Genomic DNA, 25395 nt, shown 5'->3' with positions numbered 1-25395 from the left:
ATTTATGGTAGGTACAAAACTGTACTATGTCCTTCATGGATGCATCTGCAGTCATAACAAATGGGTAGAATACCATAGCCAAACTAGGGGAGGAGGAAGAAAAATTATGGTGTAGTTAGGATCCCTTGCAGTACAGCAGTGGCAAACCCTGCTCGGGATCTAGAGTATAGAGGTAAATTATAATGCTTGGCAAATGTATGCACGGAGGTCCAAGTAGCCGCCTCAATAATGTCCTTGGGTTGCCACTCCTCGTAAGAAAGCTGTGGTAGTGGCTGTAGCCCTTGTAGAATGAAGTCTTATGTTCTGTGGAATTGGTTTTCCATGGTAGGAGTAACAGAATCTTATGCAATTTCCTATCCATTTGGAGATTGTCTGTTTGGAAATTGCTTTTCCTTCCCTTCCTGTTGCATAGGCTACAAAAAGCTGGTCAGTTTTTCTGTTACTTTTGGTTCTGTCCAGGTAGTAGCGTAACTGTCTATGTACATCCAAGGTATGCAGCATTCTTTCCCCTCTGTTTTGTGGATTGGGAAAGAAGGTAGGTAGGTGGATTGCCTGGTTTAAAGACACTCTGGATACCACCTTAGGCATAAATGTAGGATTAGTTCTCATGGACACCCTATCTTGATGGAAGATTAGGAAGGGTTGCACTGCCATTAAGGCCTGTAGTTCCAAAACCCTCCTTGCTGAGGTAATTGCCAGTAGGAAAGCAGTTTTCCATGACAGGTGTTGTAGATCTGCTGTTGCTGCTGGTTCAAACGGAGGGAGTGTCAACTTTTCTAGCACAAAGTTCAAGTCCCATGCTGGTAATGGTGGTTTCCTAGGAGGTTTTACATTCTTGATCCCTCTGAGGAACTGCCTGAGGAGAGGATGTGAAAAGACAGGTGGATCAAAGCTGTATTCTGCTGAAATAGCTGATGCATGTATCTTGATGGAGGAATAGGACAGGCCTGTATGTAGAAGCTCTGCCAAGTACTCCAGAATGTTAGCAATATCTATGTTCGACACATCTTTTCCTCTTTCAGTACTCCAAATGACAAACCTTTTCCATTTTCCTGCATAGTTCCTTCTTGTTGAAGGTCTGCGGGCTTCAAGGATAATGTCTTTAACCCTTTGGGAAAGGTGTGGGTTAGTTGCTGCTATGTGATGTTCCAGGCAGTCAGTTGCAAGGTTTTTAGGTTTGGATGCATGATGTTGTAGTTGTTCTGAGTTAACATCAAAGGCATCAGGGGTATTGACCACATTTTCTCCCGAGACATGCTCCTCAGCAATGGGTACCAGTGTTGTCTTGGCCAGTTCGGAGCTATCAGGATTATCCTTGGACATTCCTCTTTGATTTTCAGTGGTACCTTGTGCATCAAGGGAAGAGGTGGAAATGCATATGCTGTCAGGCCTTTCCAGCTGAAGGATAGAGAGTCCACCTTCCATGCAAGTGGGTGGAATGGCCTTGTGCAGAATTTTTTGAGTTGGTGATTGAGTGGGGAAGCGAATAGATCTATTTGTGGCATTCCCCATTTCTTTGTGATGGCCTTGAAGATGTCCGGGTGTAGCATCCATTCGTGAGCATCCGAGGTGGTTCTGCTTAACATGTCTGCTAGGGTGTTCTCTTTTCCCGGCACAAATATTGCCTGTAACTTGATGTTGTAGCTGAGAGCCAGATTCCAAAGGTCCAAAGTCATTCTGCATAGGGGGTATGAATGAGTGCCTCCCTGTTTGTTGATGTACCACATGACTGTGGTGTTGTCTGTCCTTATCATCAAATGGCCTTCTTTGAGGAATGGTCTGAATTTTGGATTGCCAGTTTTACTGCCAGCATTTCTTTTTGGTTTATGTGCAGGTGCAGCTGGTCCTGAGTCCACAATCCTTGTATGCATTTGTCCAGCATGTGCGCCCCCCCATCCTAGGTCTGAGGCGTCCGTTGTGATGGTTTGGCTTGCTCGAAAGTTGTGGAAGGGTAAGCCTGGGTTTGACTGGCATGCTTGAGCCCACCATAGGAACTCCTGTTTTAGGCATGGGATTAGTGGTATTTCTGTTTCTAAGCTGTGCCTGTGCTGAGACCATAAATTCTTTAGGTACCACTGTAGTTTTCTCATATGCAGTCTGGCATGTGGGACCAAGATTATGCATGATGCCATGAAGCCCAAGGCCTGCAGAACTTTTCTTGCTGTTAGTTTGTTCTGCTTTGTTAATGCCAAGAAGTAAAGAGGGAGCTCTCTTTGTTTTTCTGCAGTTAGGAATGCCATTTGTTTTACTGTGTCCAATTCCGCGCCCAAGAATGTTCTTGTTTGGGATGGTATCAGCCTTGACTTTTGTAAATTGACTGTGTATCCCAGGGCTTGTAGCAAGTAAATGACCCTTTGTAAATCTGTTGTCAGTTTGCTTTTGTTGTCCGCTTGTAACAGGCAGTCGTCCAGGTATGGATAAATTTGGATTCCCTGTACTCTGCAGTGAGCGATTACTGATGCCAGGCATTTTGTGAATACTCTGGGCAGTAGATAAGCCAAAGGGCAATGCTGAGAATTGATAATGCTCTGATCCTGCAAGAAATCTGAGGTATCTTCTGCAATTTGGTCGAATGGGACGTGCAGGTATGCCTCCTTGAGATCTAGAGTTACCAGCCAACACTCCTTGCCCAGCATGGGAAGAAGTTGCTGTAGGGTCAGCATTTTGAATTTTGGGACAATGATGTATGTGTTTAAGATGGACAGGTCGAGAATAGGTCTCCAACTTTTCTCTTTTCTTGGCACTAGGAAGAGTCTGGAGTAGAATCCTTTGCCCTGTTCTGTTATTGGTACTCTTTCCACAGCTCTCATCTTTGTTAATTCCGCTATCTGCTGCAGAGCTTCTATTTTTTGATTTGGAGGCAGGTTTGGCATTCCTCTTTTTACTGGTAAGGTGTGGAAGTGGAACCGGTAGCCTTGGTCTATGGTTTGCAAAATCCACTTGTCTTTTGTGATATAGTGCCAATTTTTCGAAAATAAGGCTAACTTTCCGCCTAATGGTGCTGCTATTTGCTCCCTGGTAGGCGGACTCAGAGCCAAGTCACTGTGATTGTCCTGTTGCAGTGGCAGTGGTGGTGTCTGTGCCTCGGTTATTGCCTTGCCACTGTCGTCCTCTGTAGGCACCTCCTCTGGATTGATTTCTGCCTCTAGAGCGTCTATTCCTGCCCCTTTGGGATCTTGTGGAGTCAGGAAAGGACCAATTTCTGGCAGGCCAGTTCCTGCTAAACCTTGGGGGCTGAACCTGTAAGAAATCTTTAACTGTTTGTACAGATTTTGCCTTTTCTTCCATTTTCTTCATTACCTGCTGGGCAGGTGTACCAAATAGACTGGCCTTATCCATAGGAGCATCTAATAGCTTTGCTTTAACATGATCCGGTAAGACCTGTTCTTTCAACCATGCATGCCTTCTTATCACTGTGCCAGTCATGGCTGATCTAAATGAAGCCTCCAGTGCATCATAGCCACATTTTAAGGAATGGTTACTAACCTGTTGGATGTTATTCACCATTTCTAATACATATTTCTTATCTAAAGATTCATCAAAGGACAGTTTTTTAGTTAACTGATCAAGCATATACTCTTGGTATTGGATCATGTGAAACTGACAGTTTAAAGCTCTAGCTGAGAGAGTAGCAGAGGTGTAAACTTTTTTCCCCCATCTCTCTAAGGACCTGGATTCCCTTTCAGAAGGAATAGGGTTTTTTGCTGTGGTCGAGGCTACTGCCTTAGGCCCCTGGGATATAGTTTCGGGGTCTGCAAGTGGGGCCTTGTGTAGGTGGTGATGAGTGTCTGGCACCCTGTAAAATCTATCTGGTTTGGCAGGGGCTGGAGGTAAAGAATCAGGAGCAGTGCAGACATCATTAAATGCATCATCCACAACAGGCAGTACAGGAGGTATAGCTAAGGGCCTATGTTGTGGTAAGTGCAGAAAAGTCCTAAGCCTTTTTCTTGAATCAGAGAAATCTTGTCCCTGCCATTGGAATTGTTCTCGTATGGCATGTAAGGTTTCCCCAAAGGAAAATTCCTCTGGTGGAGAGGCAGCTGGAATGGATTCTTCAGCATCGGAATCTTCATAAGTAGAAAAAGGAGCCTCTGGCTGGTCTGTAATGTCTGAGTCATCCGCAGAATCATCAGAGGACACTGGCTCGGGGGGCTCTGCTCTAGGTCTCTTTTCTGGGGGCTGAGAGGCCCTGTCTGGGTGAGATTGGGATCCCCTAATTAAGGATATGAAATCTTCTGCCAGAGTAAGCATTTGTGAACTAGAAGTGGGCCTGTGTGAGGGAGGCTTAACAGGCACTGATTTAGCAGATTTGGCTGCTTTAGCCCTGGCAAAGGCCTTAATAGACATGGCAGCAGGAGGCCTAGCAGCACCACGTGCTGGGGTAGAGACATCCAAAGGGATGGTGTCTGATAAATCACTAGGAAGCACAGTTGTAGGCAAAATTTCTGAGGCCGATTCAGGTAAGGTAGCAGGAGCCTCAGTAGTAGTCATGGATTCGGCTGAAGATTGACCAGTTTTCGGTTCGGCGAAACAGAGACACTCGCTTGCTTAACCGTGGTTTCGGCGAAACCGCGGACCGCAGTGTCGGTCTTTTCTTTGCGTTTTTTTAACAATTTGGGTAGTCGGAGGATCCGACGGCATAATGTACGCAAAATCTGAGCCGAAAAACTGTTCAGCAAACTCCGACCGACGCCTAAGCGCTCGTCGGTTGAAGGAAGCACAGGCCGAACAGGCTGCTACGTCGTGGTCTGGGCCTAAGCAAGGCAGACAGTAAGAGTGGAAATCTTTATGAGGTATTTGTTTCCCACAAGTTAAACAGTTATTGACTTTTTCTGACATCGGCTGAGGCAAGAAAGAGTCTCCAACAGGTACTTAGCTTTTAGAAGTCTTGAAGTAGTATTCGGTAGTAGTAATCTCTGGATCTGACCGACCGGCACTTGCGAACAGCTTCTGCTTCGGGCGCCACGCGGCAAGAAAGACTGAGGAAAATGGCGTCGGCTGATGCCTTTATACCCGAAGACCAGCAGAGATGACGTCGGGTGAAGTGCGACATCAGCCGAAGCCGGACCCAGACTTTGGAATCCGGCCGACCGAAGGGCTGCCTGACGACAGGACAACCCATTTGTTATGACTGCAGATGCATCCATGAAGGACATCTGTGGTGTTGTCTGTCCGTATTAGTAGTTGTCCTGGTTGTAAAAGATTCCTGAAGGCCAATAGAGCCTTCTGAACGGCTAACATTTCCTTTAAATTGATATGCAGGTGCTTCTGATCCTTTGTCCAAAGGCCCTGCAGACAGTTGCCCTGAAAATGGGCTCCCCAAGCATAATCCGAGGCGTCCGTGGTTAGAATCTGAGTGGCAGGAGGCAGACGGAAGGGTTTCCCTTTGTTTAGAGCACATGCCCTGGACCACCAAAGAAATTCCTTTTGAAGGCAAGGAAAGACGGAGATCAGTATGTCTAAACTGTGGCAATGCTGAGACCATACACTTTTTAGGTATCACTGTATTTTCCTCATGTGTAGTCTTGCATATGGTACGAGAAGGATGCAGGAGGCCATGTAACCCAAAGCCTGCAGGAATTTCCTTGCAGATAGTTGAGTTAAAGTTGCCAATGTTTTGAAAGTTGAAACCAGCTGTATTTGTTTTTTGGATGTCATAAATGCCATCGGGGTTGTGGTGTTTAGAAGAGCACCCAGAAAAGTAATCTGTTGCGATGGTGTCAAATTTTACTTTTTTATGTTTACAGAGAATCCCAGGAACTTGAGGAGGTTCTGTACAAATTCTAGATGCTGGAGTAAGACATCCTTGCTGTCCGCCTGAATTAGACAATCGTCCAGATAAGGGTAAATTTGAATTCCCTTGAGTCTGCAGTAAGCTACTACTGGAGCCATTTGGTGAAGACCCTGGGCGCAGTAGACAATCCAAAGGGCAGCGCAGAGAATTGAAAGTGCCTTGAACCTGAGGTATTTTCTGCGATCTTGCCTGATGGGAATGTGTAAATATGCCTCCTTTAAATCCAAAGTTACCATCCATGCATCTTTGGACAGCATTGGAAGTAGCTGCTGTAGAGTAAGCATCTTGAATTTTGGAATCTCTAGAAAGGTGTTCAAGACCGACAGATCCGGAATGGGTCTCCATGAGTTTAGCTTCCTGGGGACTAGAAAGAGCCTTGAGTAAAAACCTTTTCCCATCTCTGAAAGTGGAACCAGTTCTATGGCATTCATAGCCTAAAGAGCTTCCACCTGGTTTAAGGCCTCCGTCCACTGATGTTTTGGAAGGTCTGGCCATCCGCTTGGCCTTGGCAAGGTATGAAAATGGAATTTGTAACCTCTTAAAACCACATCCAAAACCCACTTGTCTTGGGTTATTTGAGTCCAATTTTGATAAAAAAGAGAGAGCTTTCCTCCGAGAGGGGCTTCCAGGCAAAAAGTTCCTGTAGCCCAACAGAGGGAGTCATTGAGTTTGTTTCCTTTGAGTTTGTGACCTGTCCCTCTCCTCCCCCAGGGGTGGAAGCAGTCCACTGTCTTGGTCTATAAGAAGCTTGTGTTTGAGGCCTTCCTCTGGAGCGTCTATATCTACCCCTCTGAGACCTGTCTGAAGTGGGAAAGGACCAATTTTTTGAAGGCCAATTCCTGCTAAATCTAGGTGGCTGTACTTGTAAGAAATCTTTAACTGTTTGCATGGATTTCGCCTTATCCTCCATCTTTTTAATCACCTCTTCAGCTTTTGATCCAAACAAAACATTATGCTGAACAGGAGCATCCAATAATTTAGCCTTTACTTGTTCAGGCAAATTTTATTCCTTTAGCCATGCATGCCTTCTAATGACTGTACCGGGGGCAGCAGCCCTACAAGAAGCCTCCAAGGCATCAAATCCACAGTGTAAACCATGCTTCCCAACTTGTTCAGTGGCATGCAATAAGTCATGTAATTCCTTATCATCTGCACAGGCAGAAATGGAAGTAAGCTTTTGTTTTAAAACAGACAAGAGAAATTGCTGGTATTTCAGCATATGAAACTGACAGTTTAAAGCCCTAATGGACAAAGTAGCAGAAGTGTACACCTTTTTGTCCCATCTTTCCAAGGATCGAGAATCCTTTTCAGTAGGAATGGGATTTTTGGCAGAATCGGCCTTAACTCCCTAAGGACCCTGAGAACTGGTTTCAGGCTCAGCAGAAGGGTTCTTGTATAAAAACTGGTGGGAATCAGGAATCTATCAGGCTTAACAGGAGCAGGAGGAAAAGAGTCAGGGGTTAAATTAGCCTCCGAAAAGGCATCATCCACAATATCCAAAACAGGAGGAATAGCCAGGGGTCTAATGTTGGGGAAGAAGAAAATCCCTCAGTCTTTTCTTAGATTCTGAATACTCCTGTCCTTCCCAGTGGAAATGTTCCCTCATTTCATGCAAAGTTTCCCCAAAAGAGAAATCCTCAGGGGGAGAAGCTGAAGGAATGGATTCCTCAGCATCAGAATCCTCATAAGGAGGGAAAGAATATTCCTGTTCAGAAGAAGAAACTGAAGAAACAGAAGCCTGATCAGAGGAATCATAATAAACATCCTGCCTTGGCCTTTTATCTGGAGTGGGATGTGAACCCCTAATCATAGTAAGTAAATCCTCCGCCATCTTGAGTAACTGTTTCTGTGACTTGGGAGCCGGCTCAGAAGAGGCCTGTGTTGCAGTCTTTGATTTAGGAGGAGTCTTTGCCTTTGCTTTTACTAGAAGTTGAGTAGGCCTGAAAAACCCTTTGGAAGCCGGTACCTGCACAGCGGCTCCAGACCCATCCGAAGGAGCACTGTCCGAAGGTCCTGCAATAGAAATATTTAAAGGCCTGGTTGGCGCCTCATGAGAGTGTTTCGGCCATCGGTTCTGAAATGGCCGACAGGGGCTGCAAAAGCGCCTCACTGACGACGGCCGAACCTGAAGCTGGCTCCGCTTGTGCGCCATCATCAGATTTGGACCTCGGAGGCCTGTCTTTACCCTTGCGACGTTTGTGAACTCCGGTAGCCGGAACCGTATCAGACGACATTTTGTAGTTAAAGCACCTACCAAAGTAATGAAAAGCAAAATCGTACCTTCGCTTAATAGTACGTTGATTGAATCTAGCACAAAACCGACAACTAGCTAAGTCGTGGTCAGGGCCTAAGCAAGGAATACAGTAAGAATGAAAATCCTTATGAGGTATTTGCTTCCCACATGAAATACAATTATTAACTTTTGCTGACATCGGAGTGGAGCAAGAAAAAAGTTTCCCCAACGGGGTACTTAGCTTTGAGTGGAGAATAAAATCTTCGGACTGAAGTTTATCAGAAAAAATAGTCAGGAGTCAGCCGACCGGCACTTGCGAACTGCTATCACCGCACGGCAAGAAAGACTGGAGAAGATGGCGTCGGCTGTCAGCTTTGTACTCCTGGCGCTCTGACATCAGGGAGCACGGTTGAACAGCCGACCGAGGGCTGCCTGCTGGCAAGGGAGAACCCTACAGTCATGACTGCAACAGTGAAACACGATGATCATCATGCTATTGTAAAACTAAAATGTAATAAGGGACCTAGGTAACTGGGTTAACAGTTCTCTCTTCGACCATCACTTGACAACAGTTGTCCAGAAATCTTTTTATTCTTTCCAGTTAACTGACAAAGGAATATCAAGGTTTGATCACTCATATGCAGCACTGACCAGGCCGATAACAGAATACAAGTCTCTTTTGGGATGTATCTAGCCGAACATATCAAACAATAGGACAGATCGCAAAGGTTCCTAACCAAAAATATCAAATGTCTGACCTCAAAGGTTCCCAACTAAAAAGTCCCTGACCTAGCAAGAGATGCTGGGAGCTCTAACCTTTTATTCAGTGTCAGACTTTTAAGTAGATCTTTGTCTCTCCCAGAAACAGATCTAGTACAATCAAGTCTCTAATGACATGGTGAGCAACTCCAACACCTTCACCAATACTAGAACCAGATGTCAATCTTCATTAACAGTGGAGGGACAGATTTATAACCCATCACCTCCCAATCACCTGAGACGTTAAACAGTATAATGCACCACCTTCCTTTAAACAAACTAGAAGACTGAATGCACATCCTCAAATTTACAGTGGGATTCACTAGTACAGACCTCATGGAAAAAGGAGATGTAGACCGAGGGATGGTACTGGCAAGGCATGAATGGTCATAAGACTCAGTGGCCTTGGAATATTTATGAATTTTGCTGACTCTGTTGAAAGAGTGCCTGAAGCAGTGTTGTATTTTCTCAGATACCTAAATTTCATGGGTCTAGGGAGGCTTTGGCATATATCTTTTATAGCATCAAAATAAAGGATTTTATTATCGGCTGGTGTAGAACGTGACTGGATGTGTGAATCAATCACAAACAGAATTTCTTGCGTTGGGTAAGAGTTTATTACCGAAGAATACAATGCAGTTAAAAACTGAAATCATTATGATTATCAACTGTGACAACTCAACATGATATAGTGGTCGTAGGTAAGAACATTCTACCCGTAGGCACACTTGATTGCCTGCTGTTCCTACAATACCTCATAATTAGTTCTTGCATTCCCATACGTCACCAGTAAAATGCACATGCACTCCTTGCCACAATAGTAGCACTGATTTCTAACTCTAGCTTAATCTTCATGCTACTGTCCCACACTCACTAGTACAAACAGAACAAACTCTAAGAAGCAAATATGCATACAATCTCTTAAGCCAGTACCAAGAAAAGTTCTTACCACCACATTCCTCAATAATTTCAGCTATTGTGCTAGCTTCGTCACCCGCCATTATCAAAATATTTTTCAAACCATCAAGGACGACTTGTACAACCTGAGAGTCCTTTACTGCTAGTAAGCTGCAGAATGGTGGTATTACATTTTGTTGTACCAGGTATTCAACCTGAAAAAGAAAAATGCGTTTAATATTCTGACCAACTTGAGAAAGCATCAGCTGGTATTCAAAATGGCTCTCTGCAACAGGTAACAGCTGGGTTTCCCTTCTTGACATCACTCTCCTCAGCATATTTCTTTAGTTTTACTCTCTAGCTTCTGTGCTCAGGGATGAAAGTGTATTAATGCCAGGGCATGCCATGGCATCATGAAAATTAGATTAGGAAATCACATTTAGCCTCACACCCACCAGTTTTGCCTTAAACTCACACAAGCTACATCTGAATGATGAAAGGAATCACCAAACAAGACAATCTGTAATACCTACAAGCACTTGCTACACACAAAATGAGTGGAGGAATGTCCAAAGATAAGAGGACAGTGAGGGAATAAGTAATACTACACTGCAGAAGGTCATCTCAAAGATGAACCAAAGTAATGATTGCACACATCTACTATAGCCCATTGTGAGAGGCCCTCCACACTGGGTAAGAGTTGTAAAGTATCCCAAGTATGCAAACCTGAAGCTAGTGACAGTTAAAATAAAACTGAATCCTGATGCATTTCTTGGAATCATGACTCAAGCATAAATTCATAGTAGGTATGCACTGATGACCAAGTTGCCAAAGCACAAATCTCCACACTGGATATAACCTTGAAACCGGCACTAGAAACAATGACCCCTGGGACCTCTGTAGAGGATGGCAAGGTAAGTACAGTTGTGTACACTTACCATAAATGTAGATGTTCGAGTGTATTCGCTGTTGCAGTCATCACATTTGGGTTATCTGCTTGCAGTAGCCCTCAGTCGGCCTGATTATCCAAGTCTTGGGTCCTGCGTTGGTTGCTGTCTCATCTTCCATGACGTCAGGTAGTCAGGGGTATACAGCATGGAGTTGACGCCATTACATCAGTTTTTCTTGCCCCAGATGTCAGGTGCCCCCCCTAATGGGAAGCAATTAAATATATATACATATCTATATATATATATCTATATATATATATCTATATATATATCTATATATATATATATATATATATATATATATATATCTATATATATATCTATATATATATCTATATATATATCTATATATATATCTATATATATATCTATATATATATCTATATATATATATATATATATATATATATATATATATATATATATATGCAAGGTTATACCTCCAACAAAAAAGCAAATGCACCAAAAAGCTTTTAAGCATAGTAAAGTAGAATACAGGTATAGCCAAAAGAAGTCAGGGGGCTGGAGGGAGGGTAACCAGGACTGCAACAGTCAATACACACAAACATCTACATTTATGGTAAGTGTACACAAATGTACTATGTTCTTTGTGTTTCACTGTTGCAGTCATCACATTTGGGTAGATTCCCAAAGCTAAGGATGGGAGGAGGAATTCAGATAGCATTAGGATCAGCTATAAGGCCCTGCAAGACTGCAGTGGCAAAACCAGCTCTGAATTTAGACAAAATAGGCAAATGGTCATGCTTGGTGAAAGTATGTACAGAACTCCAGGTAGCAGCTTCTAGGATGACCCTGGTAGGGACACCTCTGAGAAAGGCTATAGAGGTAAGATGCAGCCCTGGTTGAGTGTGGTCTTATCCCCTGTGGGATACGTTTTCCATGGTGCTTATAGCAGAAATGAATGCAATGGCCTAGCCATTTAGAAATGGTTTGCTTTGAAATGGCCTTCCCCTCTGCCCCAAGAGCAAATGCCACCAGCAGTTGTTCAGATTTCCTTTGAGGTTTATTCCTGTCCAAGTAAAATCTAAGCTGTCTGTGCACATCTAAGGAGTGCAGTATCTGTTCCCCTTTGTTCTGTGAATTAGAAACAAAGGTTGGCAAATGAATGGACTGATTAAGAGCCACACTGGATACTACCTTGGGCATGAAGGAGGGATTGGCCCTGAGGGACACCCTGTCCACATGAAAGATGATGAAAAGCTCCACTGCCATAAGGGCCTGTAATTCAGATACCCTTCTTGCTAAAAGGAAGGCTGTTTTCCAAGAAATGAATTTTACCTCTGCACTTGCAGCTGGCTCAAAAGGAGGTAGAGTGAGTTTTTCCAATAAAAAGTTAAGGTCCCAGGCTGGAGTTGGGGCTCTCCTGGGTGGTCTTAAGTTTTTGGCCCCTCTGAGGAACTACTTGAGCAGTGGATGAGAAAAGAGGGGTGGGTTATGTGTTGTAATGAGCTTAAATGGCTGAGACATGAATTTTGATGGAGGAAAAAGAAAGGCCCTTGTGAAGCATCTCAGTTAAGCATTGAATAATCTGAGGTAAATTGGGCACTGCTGTGCCCATCCCTTGAGTTTGGTTCCAGGAACAGAATCTTTTCCATTTTTCAACAAAAAAATTTCTAGTACTAGGCCTCCTTGCCTCCAAAATGACATCCAGCACTTGTTTACTGAGGGATGGTAATGGAGAGGTCAAGTAATTAGCCAGGCTGCCAGGTTCAGGTTTTGAAGCTGAGGATGCAGAATCTGGCCCTCCTGCTGGGACAGCAGGGCAGGGGGTCTGAGGCAGGTGCCATGGTGCCAGCAGTGACGCACTGCACAAGAGGGGGTACACCAGTGTTGGCGTGGCCAGTCTGGTGCAATCAGTATCGTCCTTGGTTTGTCCTTTTTGATCTTTAGTAGTACTTTGGAGAGGAGAGGCAGAGGAAAGGCATAAACTGATAGATTTTTCCAGTTGAAGGACAGGGCATCCACTTTTCAAGCTTGTTTGTGGGGAGTCCTTGTGCAGAATTTGCCCAATTGGTAATTCTGGGGGTGGCAAACAGGTCTATATCTGGGCTCCCACATTTGTTTATCAACATGTTGAATGTCTTTGGTTCCAGTTTCCACTCGTGTGGGTCCATAAGATTTCGGTTTAGTTCATCTGCCAGTGTATTTAGCTTTCCTGGCAGGAATTGAGCCTGCGGATGTACTTGGTAGCTCAAGGCTGTGTTCCACAGAGCCATGGCTAGTCTGCAGAGGGGATATGAATGCCCCCCCCCCCCCGCTTGTTTATGTACCACATAACAGTGGTGTTGTCTGTCCTTACCATTAATTGTCCTGGAAGAATGTGGTCCTTGAAGGCTGTCAGAGCATTCTGTACAGCTAACATTTCTTTTTGATTGATATGCAGGTGCATTTGACTTGGGTTCCATTTTCCCTGATTGCACTTCCCTGACAGGTGAGCCCCCCATGCATAGTTTGATGCGTCTGTTAGGGTTTGGGCGGCAGGGGGTAGAGTGAATGGTAGTCCCTTGTTTTGGTGGCAGGCCTCTGCCCACCAAAGGAACTAACTGTAGGCAAGGTATGATAGGAATCATTGCTTCTAGATCCTGAGAATGTTGACACCATAGGCTTTTTAGATACCACTGTAGTTTCCTCATATGCAGTCTTGCATATGGAATTAGGAGAATGCAGGAGGCCATGAACCCCAAGGCTTGTAGTATTTGCCTTGCAGATAGCAGGGTTTTTGTGGCCATTAGTTTGAAGTAGGCTCTCAAATGAATTTGTTTCTCTGGCGTGAGGAAAGCCATCTGGGAAGTTGTGGTCAAGCTTGCTCCCAGGAATAATTTGTTGACAGGGTACACGATGTGATTTCTTTTTGTTTATGGTGTACCCCATACAAGTTAGCACCTTTTGTACAAACGCCAGATGGTTCAAAAGTAGGTCCTGGCTTTCTGCCTGAATTAGACACAAGTCCAGGTGTGGGTATATTTGAATATTTCTTTGCCTGCAAAATGCAATGACTGGAGCTTGGCACTTTGTGAATACCCTGGGTGCAGTAGGTAAGCCAAAGGGCAGTGCAGAGAACTGATAGTGCATGTAAGCCTGCTTTGAAGCGTAGGTATCTTCTGCAAGATTCCCTGATTGGGATGTGCAGGTAGGCTTCCTTTAAATCCAGTGTTGCCAACCAGGCATCCTTACCTAGCATAGGAAAGCAACTGGTGAAGATTTAGCATCTTGAATTTTGGGATCACCAAAAAGGTGTTTAGGATAGAAAGGTGAAGGATAGGATGCCATGAATTGCCTTTTCTGGGTACCAAGAAAAGTCTAGAGTAGAAACTTTGTCCCTTTTTCCTCTTCTGGTACAGTTTGAACAGCCTTTATGCTTAAGAGAGAGAGTACTTGCTTTTGAGCCTCTGCCCACTGATTTGGGGGTAGATCTGGCCAACCGTTTGGGGTTGGTAACATGTGGAAGTGAAATCTGTATCCTTGGGAAACTATATTTAAAACCCATTTGTCCTGGGTAATTAGTTCCCAGTTTTTTGTCTGCAGAGCAATCTTTCCCCCTAAAGGAGCAGTCGGTCGAGAAGGGCTTGGAAGTTTTAAAATTAAGTCATTGAAACAGTTTACCACAGGGGGGGGGGGGGAGTCTTACTACTACCTGATTTCGGAGTGGGAGCCCCCACTGCTTAGTCCTGTGCGTACCTTGGGACTGAAGCCTGGGTGTTCTGCTGGTTCTGGGTTTGGACTGAAAAGGCCTGGAAAAGGCAGGAAAGGACCAATTCTCAGAGGGCCAATGCCTACTAAATCTTAGAGGCTGTAACTGTAGGAATTATTTAACTGTCTTCATAGATTTAGCTTTTTCCTCCATCTTTTTAAGTACTACTTCTGCTTTGTTGCCAAACAGTTGTTCCTGATTAAAGGGAGCATCCAGCAATTTAGCTTTAACATGATTTGGCAAAGACTGCTCCTTAAGCCAAGCATGCCTTCTAAGTACAGACCCAGTGACAGCAGCCCTGCAAGATGCCTCTAGTGAATCAAAACCACATTGCAAAGTACGTTTTCCAACTTGTTCAGCAGAATGCATTAAATCCTGTAAATCCTTATTTTCAGCACAGTCAGGAATCATCATCATTTTCTGTTTAAGCAATCCAATAATATGCTGCTGAACCTTTAACATATGAAACTGGCAGTTTTAGGCCCTAATGGCCAATGCTACAGAAGTATATACCTTCTTGCCCAATCTATCCAGCACCCTGGAATCTCTAGCAGAGGGGGTAGGATTTTTGGCAGTAGTAGCCTTAATGCCCTTGGGTCCCTGTGAAATGGTCTCAGGATCCAAAGTAGGATTTTTAAAAAGGAACTTGCAAGAGTCAGAAACCCTGTAATATCTATCAAATTTCCTGGGAGCAGGAGGTAAAGAGTCAGGGGCCAAGCTAGATTCCGAAAAGGCATCAACAATGTCCAGTACAGGGGGGATAGCTAAAGGCCTGTGTTGAGGTAGGAGTAAGAAATCCCTAAGCCTCTTTTTAGAATCAGAGTAATCCTGGCTTTCCCAACGAAAATGTTCCCCAAGAGTATGCAAGGTTTCACCAAAAGAGAAATCCTCTGGAGGGGAAGCAGAGGGAATAGAGTCCTCTGCATCAGAATCCTCATAGGTAGATAAGGGTAAATCCCGGTCATTAGAGGAAAAGTACAGTTTTGTACCTACCATAAATGTAGATGTTAGAGTGTATACCCTGCTGCAGTCATCACACTAGGGTTATCCTGCCGTCAGGCGGTCCCGCAGTCGGCCCGAATTACAAAGTCTTGGTCCAGCGTCGGTTGCTGTCGCTTCTTCCCTGATGTCAGTGCACCAGGGGTATATAAGAGCATCAGACGCCATTTTCTTCAGTTTTTCTTGCCCCAGATGTCAGGTGCCCCCAATAGGTAGGCAAAATATATATATATAAATAAATACATATAGCTATATAAAAATAAAACAATACCCTTAGGCACAAGCAAATACACCACAGAGGTAGCATAGGATAGAGTGGTAGAGATAAGTTCAGCTAGTTCAGAGGGGATGGAGGGAGGGTAACCTGGACTGCAGCAGGGTATACACTCGAACATCTACATTTATGGTAGGTACAAAACTGTACTATGTTCATCGTGTTACCGTGCTGCAGTCATCACACTTGGGTAGAATCCCAAAGCTAAGGATGGGAGGTGGAGTCAAATAGGGTTAGAGGAGGCTAGAAGGCCCTGCAAAACTGCAGTGGCGAAGCCAGCTCTAGTCTTAGAGTAAAGTGGTAAGTGATAGTGTTTGGTGAAGGTGTGTACTGAATTCCAAGTTGCAGCTTCCAGAATATCCTTGGTAGGCACCCCCCTGAGGAAGGCTGTAGATGTAGCTGCTGGCTGGTGGAGTGGGGCCTAAGGCTAGCAGGAACTGGTTTTCCATGGTGGGTGTAGCAAAAACGTATGCAATGTCCTATCCATTTGGAAATGGTCTGTTTTGAGATAGCCTTTCCTTGTGATGCTGCAGCATAGGATACAAAAAGCTGGTCAGATTTTCTGAAAACCTTAGTTTTATCCAAGTAGTAGCGTAGCTGCCTGTGAATGTCCAAGGAATGCAGGAGTCTTTCTCCTTTGTTCTGCGGGTTTGGAAAGAAGGTGGGTAAATTGATGGTTTGATTTAGAGCCACACTAGATACCACCTTAGGCATAAAGGAGGGGTTAGTTCATAGAGAAACTCTGTCTTGATGAAAAATGAGGAAAGGCTCTACCGCCATAAGAGCCTGAAGCTCTGAGACTCTTCTGGCTGAAGTAATTGCTAGCAGCAGGGCAGTCTTCCATGATACAAACTAAGTCAGCTGAGAAAGCTGGCTCAAAACGAGGTAGGTAGCGTAAGTTTTTCTAGAACAAAACTGAGGTCCCAAGTTGGTGCTCTCCTGGGAGGCCTAATGTTTTTGGCCCCTCTGAGAAACTGCCTTAGAAGTGGATGTGAAAATAAGGGAGGATCAGTGTTGTAGTGAGCTGAAATAGCTGAGGAGTGGATTTTAATAGATGAAAAAGAAAGTTCTTTGTGTAACATCTCAGTTAAATATTGTAGAATCTGAGGTATCTCTGGCAGAAGGGTATTTTGGCCTTTAGCTTGGTTCCAGGCGCAAAACCTTTTCCATTTGTCTGAGTAAGCTTTCCTGGTGCTGGGCCTCCTGAATAACATCCATAACAGCTTGTGAAAGAGGAGCTGGCTGGTTGCTTAGGAGATTTACCATGCAGCCAAATTTAAGGGTTTGAGCTGGCTGTGTAGAATCTGATTGTCTTGCTGTGTTAGCAGATGAGAAATTTGTGGTAAAATCCATGGTGGGCCCTGGGCCATATTCCTTAATAGTGGGTACCAGTGCTGGCGTGGCCAGTCTGGGGCAATGAGCATCATTCGTGGTCTCTCCATCGTGATTTTCAGCAACAACTTTGTGAGAAGGGGCAATGGAGGGAAGGCATATACTGACAGCATTTTCCAACTGAATGAGAGTGCGTCCACTTTCCAAGCTTGATGGTGAAATGTCCTTGTGCAAAATTTCGTTAGCTGATTGTTTTAGGGGCTGGCAAACAGATCTATGTCTGGGTGTCCCCATTTTTGAGTTATCATTGCAAAAACTTGTGGCTCCAGTTTCCACTCGTGGGGATTCATGATGTTTCTGCTTAGGTCATCTGCCAATGTGTTCTTTTTTCCTGGCAGGAATTGAGCTTGTAATTCTACTTGGTAAGCCAGTGCTGTGTTCCACAAGGTCATTGCTTGCCTGCATAGAGGGTAGGAGTGTGTACCCCCTTGTTTGTTTATGTACCACATCACTGTGGTGTTGTCTGTCCTTATTATAAGCTGTCCTGGATGTAAGAGGTCCTTGAAGGCTGTCAGGGCATTCTGTACAGCTAGCATTTCTTTTTGACTGATATGCAGATTTCTTTGATCTGCAGTCCATATGCCTTGAACGCACTGTTCTGCCATGTGTGTCCCCCAGGCATACTCCGATGCATCTGTTGTCAGTTTGCCTGGCTGGGGGTAAGGTGAAAGGCTGACCCTTGTTGAGGTGACATGCCTGTGACCACCATAGAAACTCCTGTTGAAGGCAGGGAATGAGAGGTATCATTGTTTCCAAGCTGTGGCTGTGTTGATTCCATACGCTTTTTAGGTACCATTGTAATTTCCTCATATGCAGTTTTGCAAATGGTATTAGTAGTATGCAAGATGCCATGAAGCCCAAGGCCCGCAGAATTTTTCTTGCAGGGAGTTGGGTCTTTGTCATTGTGTTGAAGTATTGAGTTAGCTGTAGTTTGTCTGGCGTCAGGTAAGCCATCTGGGCCGTTGTATTCAAGCTGGCACCCAGGAATGTCATATTTTGTGAGGGCACTAGTTTTGATTTCTTTTCGTTTATTGTGTACCCTAGGCAATTTAGGTGTTTTACAAAAGCCAGATGATGTAAGAGAGTGTGTCCTTGCTTTCTGCTTGGATGAGGCAGTCGTCCAGGTATGGATATATTTGAATTCCTCTTTGTCTGCAGTATGCAATTACTGGTGCCAGACATTTTGTGAAGACCCTGGGCGCAGTAGATAAGCCAAAGGGCAGTGCAGAGAATTGGTAGTGGGTTGAACCTGCAAAGAAGCAGAGGTATCTTCTGCAATTTTGTCTGATAAGGACATTAAGGTATGCCTCCTTGAGGTCCAACGTTACTAGCCAAGCTTTCTTGCCCAACATGGGAAGAAGCTGCTGTAGTGTTAGCATCTTGAATTTGGGTACTTGCAAGAAGGTGTTTAGAATTGAAAGGTCCAGAATGGGTCTCCAAGCATTGTCCTTTCTGGGGACTAGAAAGAGCCTTGAGTAAAATCCTTGGCCTTGCTCCTGTGTAGGTACCAGCTGAATAGCTCTCATGTCCATGAGGGCTGTAATTTGTTTTTGCACCTCTGCCCATTGATTTTGTGGCAGGTTTGGCATGTCTTATCCTTGGCAAGGTGTGGAAATGGAATCTGTATCCTTGTGAGAGTAATGTCTAGGACCAATTTGTCCTTTGCGACGATGCGCCAGTTGTCTGCAAAAAGTGCTAATTTTCCTCCCAAGGGAGCTGCCAAGAGAGTTTTGCTTGGCAGTATGAGGTTTAAGTCATTGTGTTTGCCTTCTAGTAGTTCGGGACCTGTCTTCTCCTCCCTTCTGTGTTGCCGTGCCCCATTGGCGAGGTTTGTAAGGGATTTGTGCTTGACCACTGCCCCTTGGGCACCTGTATTTACCCCTCTGTGGTCTGTCAGAAGCTGGAAAGGACCAATTTTTTGTTGGCCAATTTCTGCTGAAGCGTGGGGGCTGTGCCTGTAAGAAATCTGACCATCTGCATAGATTTTGCCTTATCCTCCATTTTCTTTAAAACTTCTTCTGCTTTAACCCCAAATAAGACAACCTGTTGTAAAGGTGCATCTAGTAACTTTGCTTTAACATGATCAGGCAGAGTTTGTTCCTTTAACCAAGCATGCCTACGTATAACAGACCCAGTAACAGCTGCTCTACAGGAAGCTTCCAAGGAATCAAATCCACATTGTAAAGTATGTTTGCCCACCTGTTCAGCTGCATGCAACAAATCCTGCATTTCCTTGAATTCAGACTGTTGAGGGTGCGTGCTCATCTTTTGTTTTATTTGAGACATTAGGAATTGCTGGTATTTAAGCATGTGAAATTGACAATTTAGTGCTCTCATAGCCAGAGTAGCTGAGGTGTAAACCTTCATCCCCCACCTATCTAGTGCTCTGGAGTCCCTTCAGAGGGTACAGGATTTTTGGTCATAGAAGCCTTAGCCCCTTTGGGACCCTGGAAGATTGGATCAGCAACAAGGCTTCTGAAAAGGAATTTGTGAGAGTCAGGCACTCTATACTATCTATCTGGTTTGGCTGGAGCAGGAGGCAGAGAATCTGGATTTAGACTAGATTCTAAATAATCATAATCCACACCGTCTAAAACTGGGGGGATAGCAAGTGGTCTGTGCTGGGGGAGTAAAAGAAACTCTCGGAGCCTTTTCTTTAAGTCGGAGTAGTCTTGACCTTCCCAGTGGAAATGTTCCTTCATGGTATGTAAGGTTTCCCCCAAAGGAATAGTCTTCAGGGGGAGAAGCTGAGGGAATGGAATCTTCAGCATCAGAATCTTCATAAGGGGGAAAGGAGTAACCCTGTTCCTCAGAGGAGCCTGAGGAAATAGACACAATCAGGGGAGGCATAATTCTCCTCTTGTCTAGGCCTTTTGTCGGGGGGGGGGGGGGTTGGGAACCCCTGATTAAAGAAATCAAATCTTTAGCCATTTTAAGCATCTGTTTCTTAGGCATGGGGCCTTGAACTGGAGACTGAAGTGCAGTCTTTTTTGGTTTTAGAGGAGTCTTAAGCTTAGCATAAGATTTTATGGTGAGAGTAGTCGGTCTGAAGACACCTTCAGAAACCGAAGGTGTTTCTACAGCACCGGCTTCTTCTGCAGTATCGATGGTAGGGCCTAAAGAAAATGGCTGCGTCGGCCTAGAACTCTCTGCTAGAGAATCCGAAGCGGTCTGGGGTTCCAATTCTGCAGTAGCCAGGGTAGGCGCCTCACTGAAAACTGGAGGACCGGCAACCGGTCCAGCCGAGGCCTCGGAGTCTGGCTTGGATCTAGGCTGCCTGTCTTTATCTTTGCGTTTTTTATGCACGCCGGTAGTCGGTTGTTCTGACAGCATAGTGTAATTAAATTTCTTACCGTAGTGTCGTGCGAAATCAAAGCGTCGCTTTATAGTTCGCTTATTGAACCTAGCACAAAACCGACAACCAGTGATGTCATGGTCTGGGCCTAGGCAAGGTATACAATAAGAATGAAAGTCCTTATGAGGTATTTGCTTCCCACAAGAAATGCAATTGTTAACTTTTTCTGACATCGGACTGAGGCAAGAAAAGGTTCCCCAACGGGGTACTTAGCTTTGAAGACTTCGGACTGAAACTTGATTCGAAAATCTCAGGTGTCGGCCGACCGGCACTTGCGAACTGCTTCTGCTTCGGGCACCGCGCGGCAAGAAAGACGGAAGAAAATGGCGTTGGACGCCTCTTATATACCCTGGTGCACTGACGTCAGGGAAGAAGCGACAGCAACCAACGCCGGACCAAGACTTTGGAATTCGGGCAGACTGCGGGACCGCCTGATGGCAGGATAACCCTAGTGTGATGACTGCAGCAGGGTAACACTATGATCATCAGAAATTTCAGAATCCTGATCAGAAGTATCATAAGCAAAATCAGTCCTAGGTCTCAGAGGGGGAAGGTTGGCTTCCCCCGATTAAAGTAATAAGGTCTTCAGCCATTCTTATTTGTCTTTTAGGCATAAAGGCCTAACCATGCGGTCTGGGCGTCGGTTTTCTAGGCATTGTTCGAGTTTTAGGCCTTGAAGTAGAAGATGACGTCGGTTTAACATGCAAGTCAGTAGGCCTGAATACACCCTCAGAAGCCGGTGCCTGCAGAGCGGCTCTGGACCCATCCAAGGTAGAGACATCCGCAGGTTCCACAGTTGAAGCTTCTCGCGGCATACCGGACTCCGAATGGGTCTCAAAAGAGGACTGAGAATCTGAAGTAGCGCGCATCAGGGGCTGCGAAAGCACCTCACTGTGTACCGGTGAACTAGCGACTAGTTTAGGAGAAGCATCGTCGGCAGCTTTGGACCTAGGCGGCCTGTCTATCATTGCGTTTTTTCGGAATGTCGGTAGTCGGGTGGCTTACTGAAGACATATCTGAATAATTGAACAGAGTACCAAAATATTTAGAAGCATAAATATACCGACAATGAATAGTTCGTTTAAATAAGGCACAAACCCGACAGCGAGGTACGTCGTGGTCAGGGCCTAGGCAAGGAATACAGTACGAATGAAAATCTTTGAGGCATTTGCTTTCCACAAGAAATACAATTATTGACTTACTGACATTGGTTTACAGCAAGAAAAAGTTTCCCCAATGGGGTACTTAGCTTTAGTTGAAAACTTCTGTTCTGAAACTTGAAAACGAAAATTTCAGGAGTCGGCTGACCGGCACTTGTGAACTGCTGCTGCTTCGGGCACTGCACAGCAAGAAAGACTGATGTAATGGCGTCAGCTGCATGGTTTATATACCCCTGACTACCTGATGTCATGGAAGATGAGACAGCAACCGACGCAGGACCCAAGACTTTGATAATCAGGCCAACTGAGGGCTACTGCAAGCAGATAACCCAAATGTGATGACTGCAACAGTGAAACACGAAGAACATCTGACAACTCTATTACACACACACAAAAAGAGATGCCATTTACTTATTTGGATAAAAAAGTGTGCTTGACTAGTCCCAAGCCCTCTTTACCCTCAACAAAGGAGGCATGCAAATCCCTAATTACCTACAGCAAAGGGCACAAACGTGGTTTATCATAATCACTTCAACAGAAAAACAAACCTGGGAAGTACAGTTCCCCTCTCCCAACTGTCAGGATGAAGGTGACCAATTAAGGGGGCAGCTGCACAATCACTGCAGTGAAAACCATGTAGAGCTCTTAAATGAAAAACACAACTGAGATCTGTTTAGTGGACAGATGACCACTAAAAAACAGCAGTTTTGAAATGTCATGAAGGATGATGAACAAGTAATTCAAATCAAACAAAAGGTTCTTTACTAAAAGATGCAAAACACTCGAGAAACTGTTTGACAAGCCCATTCTGTGCCAAAGTTCTGCTAATCACAAGGTCTCGACTCCCTGATGTCATACCTCTTGAGAGCTGTGGAGCAAACTATACCCTTAACAAACAAGTGTTTTAAGGTAGGTGGCACAGATCTGTAAGATCACAGAGTACAGGGAAAAGTAGATGCTTCTAAAGTAACAATGAACTTCTTCCATTTACAATGATATAATGTTCCATTTGATCACAAAATGCCAGTTGAGAGTAAGGCTTTCAATTTAACACTCAAAGACTTCCACTATGACATACAGTGGAATTAAAATGACCAGTTATCACCCCAACAGAGAGGGTAGTACAGATGGGGGATTAACTTGCGATAACAGCACCCTTTCACACACAGGGATCACTAGTGCAGTGCAACATAACACATTACATTTGAAAATATGCAGCAGAATGTCTAGTCATTTGGACGGACTTTTACAACTTTGGACAATTCCATAGTTGGGCTGATCTAACTATGCTGAAATCAGAATGCCAGACAAAGATCTATGTGAAGAGACTGAGATCAATGACAAGTGATCTTCTCATTCTGACCTTGTGGGGTAATTCTAGAACAGACCTGTAGGCAACAGCTAAAATGTCTAAATTATGAAACATGGATGGAGAGATGGGAAAAGCAGTTAGAAAAATAACCCTCAGTTCAGGGACAGACTATCAAAGGGGTAACAGGAAAGAAGGGTACACTGCAGTAGTGATCCCTGTATACAGATATCTCTACTGGTGAAATGAGCTGATGAAAAACATACTATGGCCAACGTAATAACCACTGCTGCAGCATAATCTGTCCTAGATGGGAACAGTAATAGTAGTACAGACCCTGATCACAGACCTGGGATAGGACAGCCAGTATGCCACGCAAGACCACAGTGGCAAACTGTGCTCTGCTTATGGAATAAGAATCTAAACTGCAATGCCTGGAGGTAAATTTGGGTACATGGAACAAATTTTTCTTTTTACAGTGCAGGTGGTTGCCTCAAACACTCTTCTGAAACATTACTAAAGAATGTTGCAGTAGTGACCAGTGCCCTAGTGGCATGACACTATCTGTCCTTGCAAATCTTCACCAGAGTACTCAACAAAAGCAACACAACTTATCATTTACAGACAGCTTGGTCAGATACTGGTCTGGCACATTTCCTGTGCTAACTCATTTATACTGGTCAGAAAACTGAGGTATCAGACTGTGCTGACAGGCTGGCCATCAACTACCTGTAGCTTTAAGGCACAGATGCATTAAATGCCAGAAACATCTTATAAATTAAGTAATGTAGATTTCTGTCATACCTATTTAATTTACATTTTCTTACTTTTAAGTTGTTTAATTGTGGCAATGACTACTTCAAATTCTGCACAGAAATTAAAGTACATTATAACAGTACTGTGTGAGGCAGCTTTTGCGCTGTTGAAGGACTGAATGAGGCAACAGCCCACACAATTAGCACTATAGGTTGGAGTATAACTCAGCAATATTGGTGATCCTGGTATGAATGAGTTAAAAGGAACAGAGCTTTGCTGGTTACCCAAAGTCATCTCTCTACTCCGGATAGCTTTAATTTGCATGCATCCATCACATGTAACCCCCCCTCCCCCCAAAAAAAAACCTCCCTTTCAGATTCGGGAAAAGAATTGCAGATGAGCAGGCTGACTCAAAACTAACGTGTGTAAAACAGGAAATAGTCCTTAACACACCTCTCTATGGAATAGTGCAAGACTACGCATCAGCTCTTGAAAATCAAACATTCTAGAAACTAACACTGCTGATATCAGAAAAATAAAGTTTTCCAGGACAGGTTACTGGCTGGTTTGAATGATGCCAGTATCAGTTTTTCAGCTAAAGTTTAGGTCCCAACAGGTAGAAACTGGTTTCCCTAGGGATCTCACATACAGAACCCTTCCTGGAACAGCTTCACTGTGCAACAAGGGCTCCATGGAAATGCAAGCAGACAGACAGATAAAAATGTATACTTTTAACATCAAGACATTCACTAACCATTTTTCTGACAAGGTTGTCTGGTAACTCAAGACTCGAGTAAATAAGGCGGTCTTTCATTCACAGGCAAACCATACATAAGGAAAGACAAGTTGTAAAATCTTACCATAACCAGAGATGTCCTTCTCTTCACTACTACAGTATTCTTCACTTGAGGGATATCCTCCCTCCATGGCACCCCAACTTCACCCAGTACACAAGAGACTTTTCACCACTTTAGGGTATGTGGTATGTCTGGCATAGGCTGCAGTCATACGTAGGCCATAAATCCTCAGAACTAAAATGCCCCAGGAGGAAAGGCTAAGGATAAAGTGCCGAGTGTGTATCTAGAAAAGACAAGAGTCCAGTGGGGAAGGCGGGACGGTTAGAATACTGCAGCAGTGAAAAGGACATCTATGGTTACGGTAAGATTTTACACAACTTTTCTATGTCCTTTTATTCACTTGCTGCAGTATTCTTCACTTGGACAGTACCAAAGCTCAAGAGGGAAGGGAGGAGATTGGAGTACAGGAGCTTTCAATGAAGCCATGGAGAATGGCTCTGGCAAAACCAGTTCAGGATCTGGAGATGGAATCCAGTTTGTAATTTTGGTGAAGGTATGAATGGCAGACCAGGCAACTGCTTCAAGAATGGCAGTGTTATCCAGACCTTTAAAGAAAGCCTTGGATGAAGCCATGGCTCTGGTAGAATGGACTTTAACAGGGGAGCAAGGAGTCCTTTCCATGATTAGTGTAACAAAAGGAGATGGTTTTAGAGATCCAGGACAACATGGTTTGCTTGGAAGCAGGGAGAACCAGTGCCCTGGGATGGAAATTAACCAAGAGCTTGTCAGACTTCCTGAAGGATTTGGTCTTGTCCAGGTAGTACCTCAGTTATCTGTGAGCATCCAAGGAGTGTAGGATCCTCTCACTGTGGTTTTGTAGGGTGGGGGAGAAGGTGGGGAGTTGGTGGATTGGTTGAGACAGAGTTAGTTAACCACTTTTGGCATAAAGGAAGGATTAAGTCCTCAGAGACACCCTGTCCTTATGGAAGACTAGAAAGGGGAGGAACA

General features: G+C 44.4%; 1 protein-coding gene across 1 annotated transcript in view; it reads right to left on the bottom strand.

Annotated features, from left to right (window-relative positions):
• KPNA3 (karyopherin subunit alpha 3) overlaps positions 1 to 25395 on the bottom strand; it is a 1434883-nt gene that overhangs the window by 178014 nt on the left and 1231474 nt on the right. The window contains exon 17 of the mRNA XM_044072030.1: positions 9736 to 9898. Within this exon, the coding sequence (XP_043927965.1) occupies positions 9736 to 9898 (163 nt within the window). The remainder of the gene's footprint in view (positions 1 to 9735; positions 9899 to 25395) is intronic.

The sequence above is a fragment of the Protopterus annectens genome, chromosome 5.part0, assembly GCF_019279795.1.
Source record: "Protopterus annectens isolate FY-2018-M chromosome 5.part0, PAN1.0, whole genome shotgun sequence".
Lineage (NCBI taxonomy): Eukaryota > Metazoa > Chordata > Ceratodontiformes > Protopteridae > Protopterus > Protopterus annectens.
The sequence above is the reverse complement of the archived record's forward strand: the minus strand, read 5'-3'. Positions and strand labels throughout refer to the sequence as shown.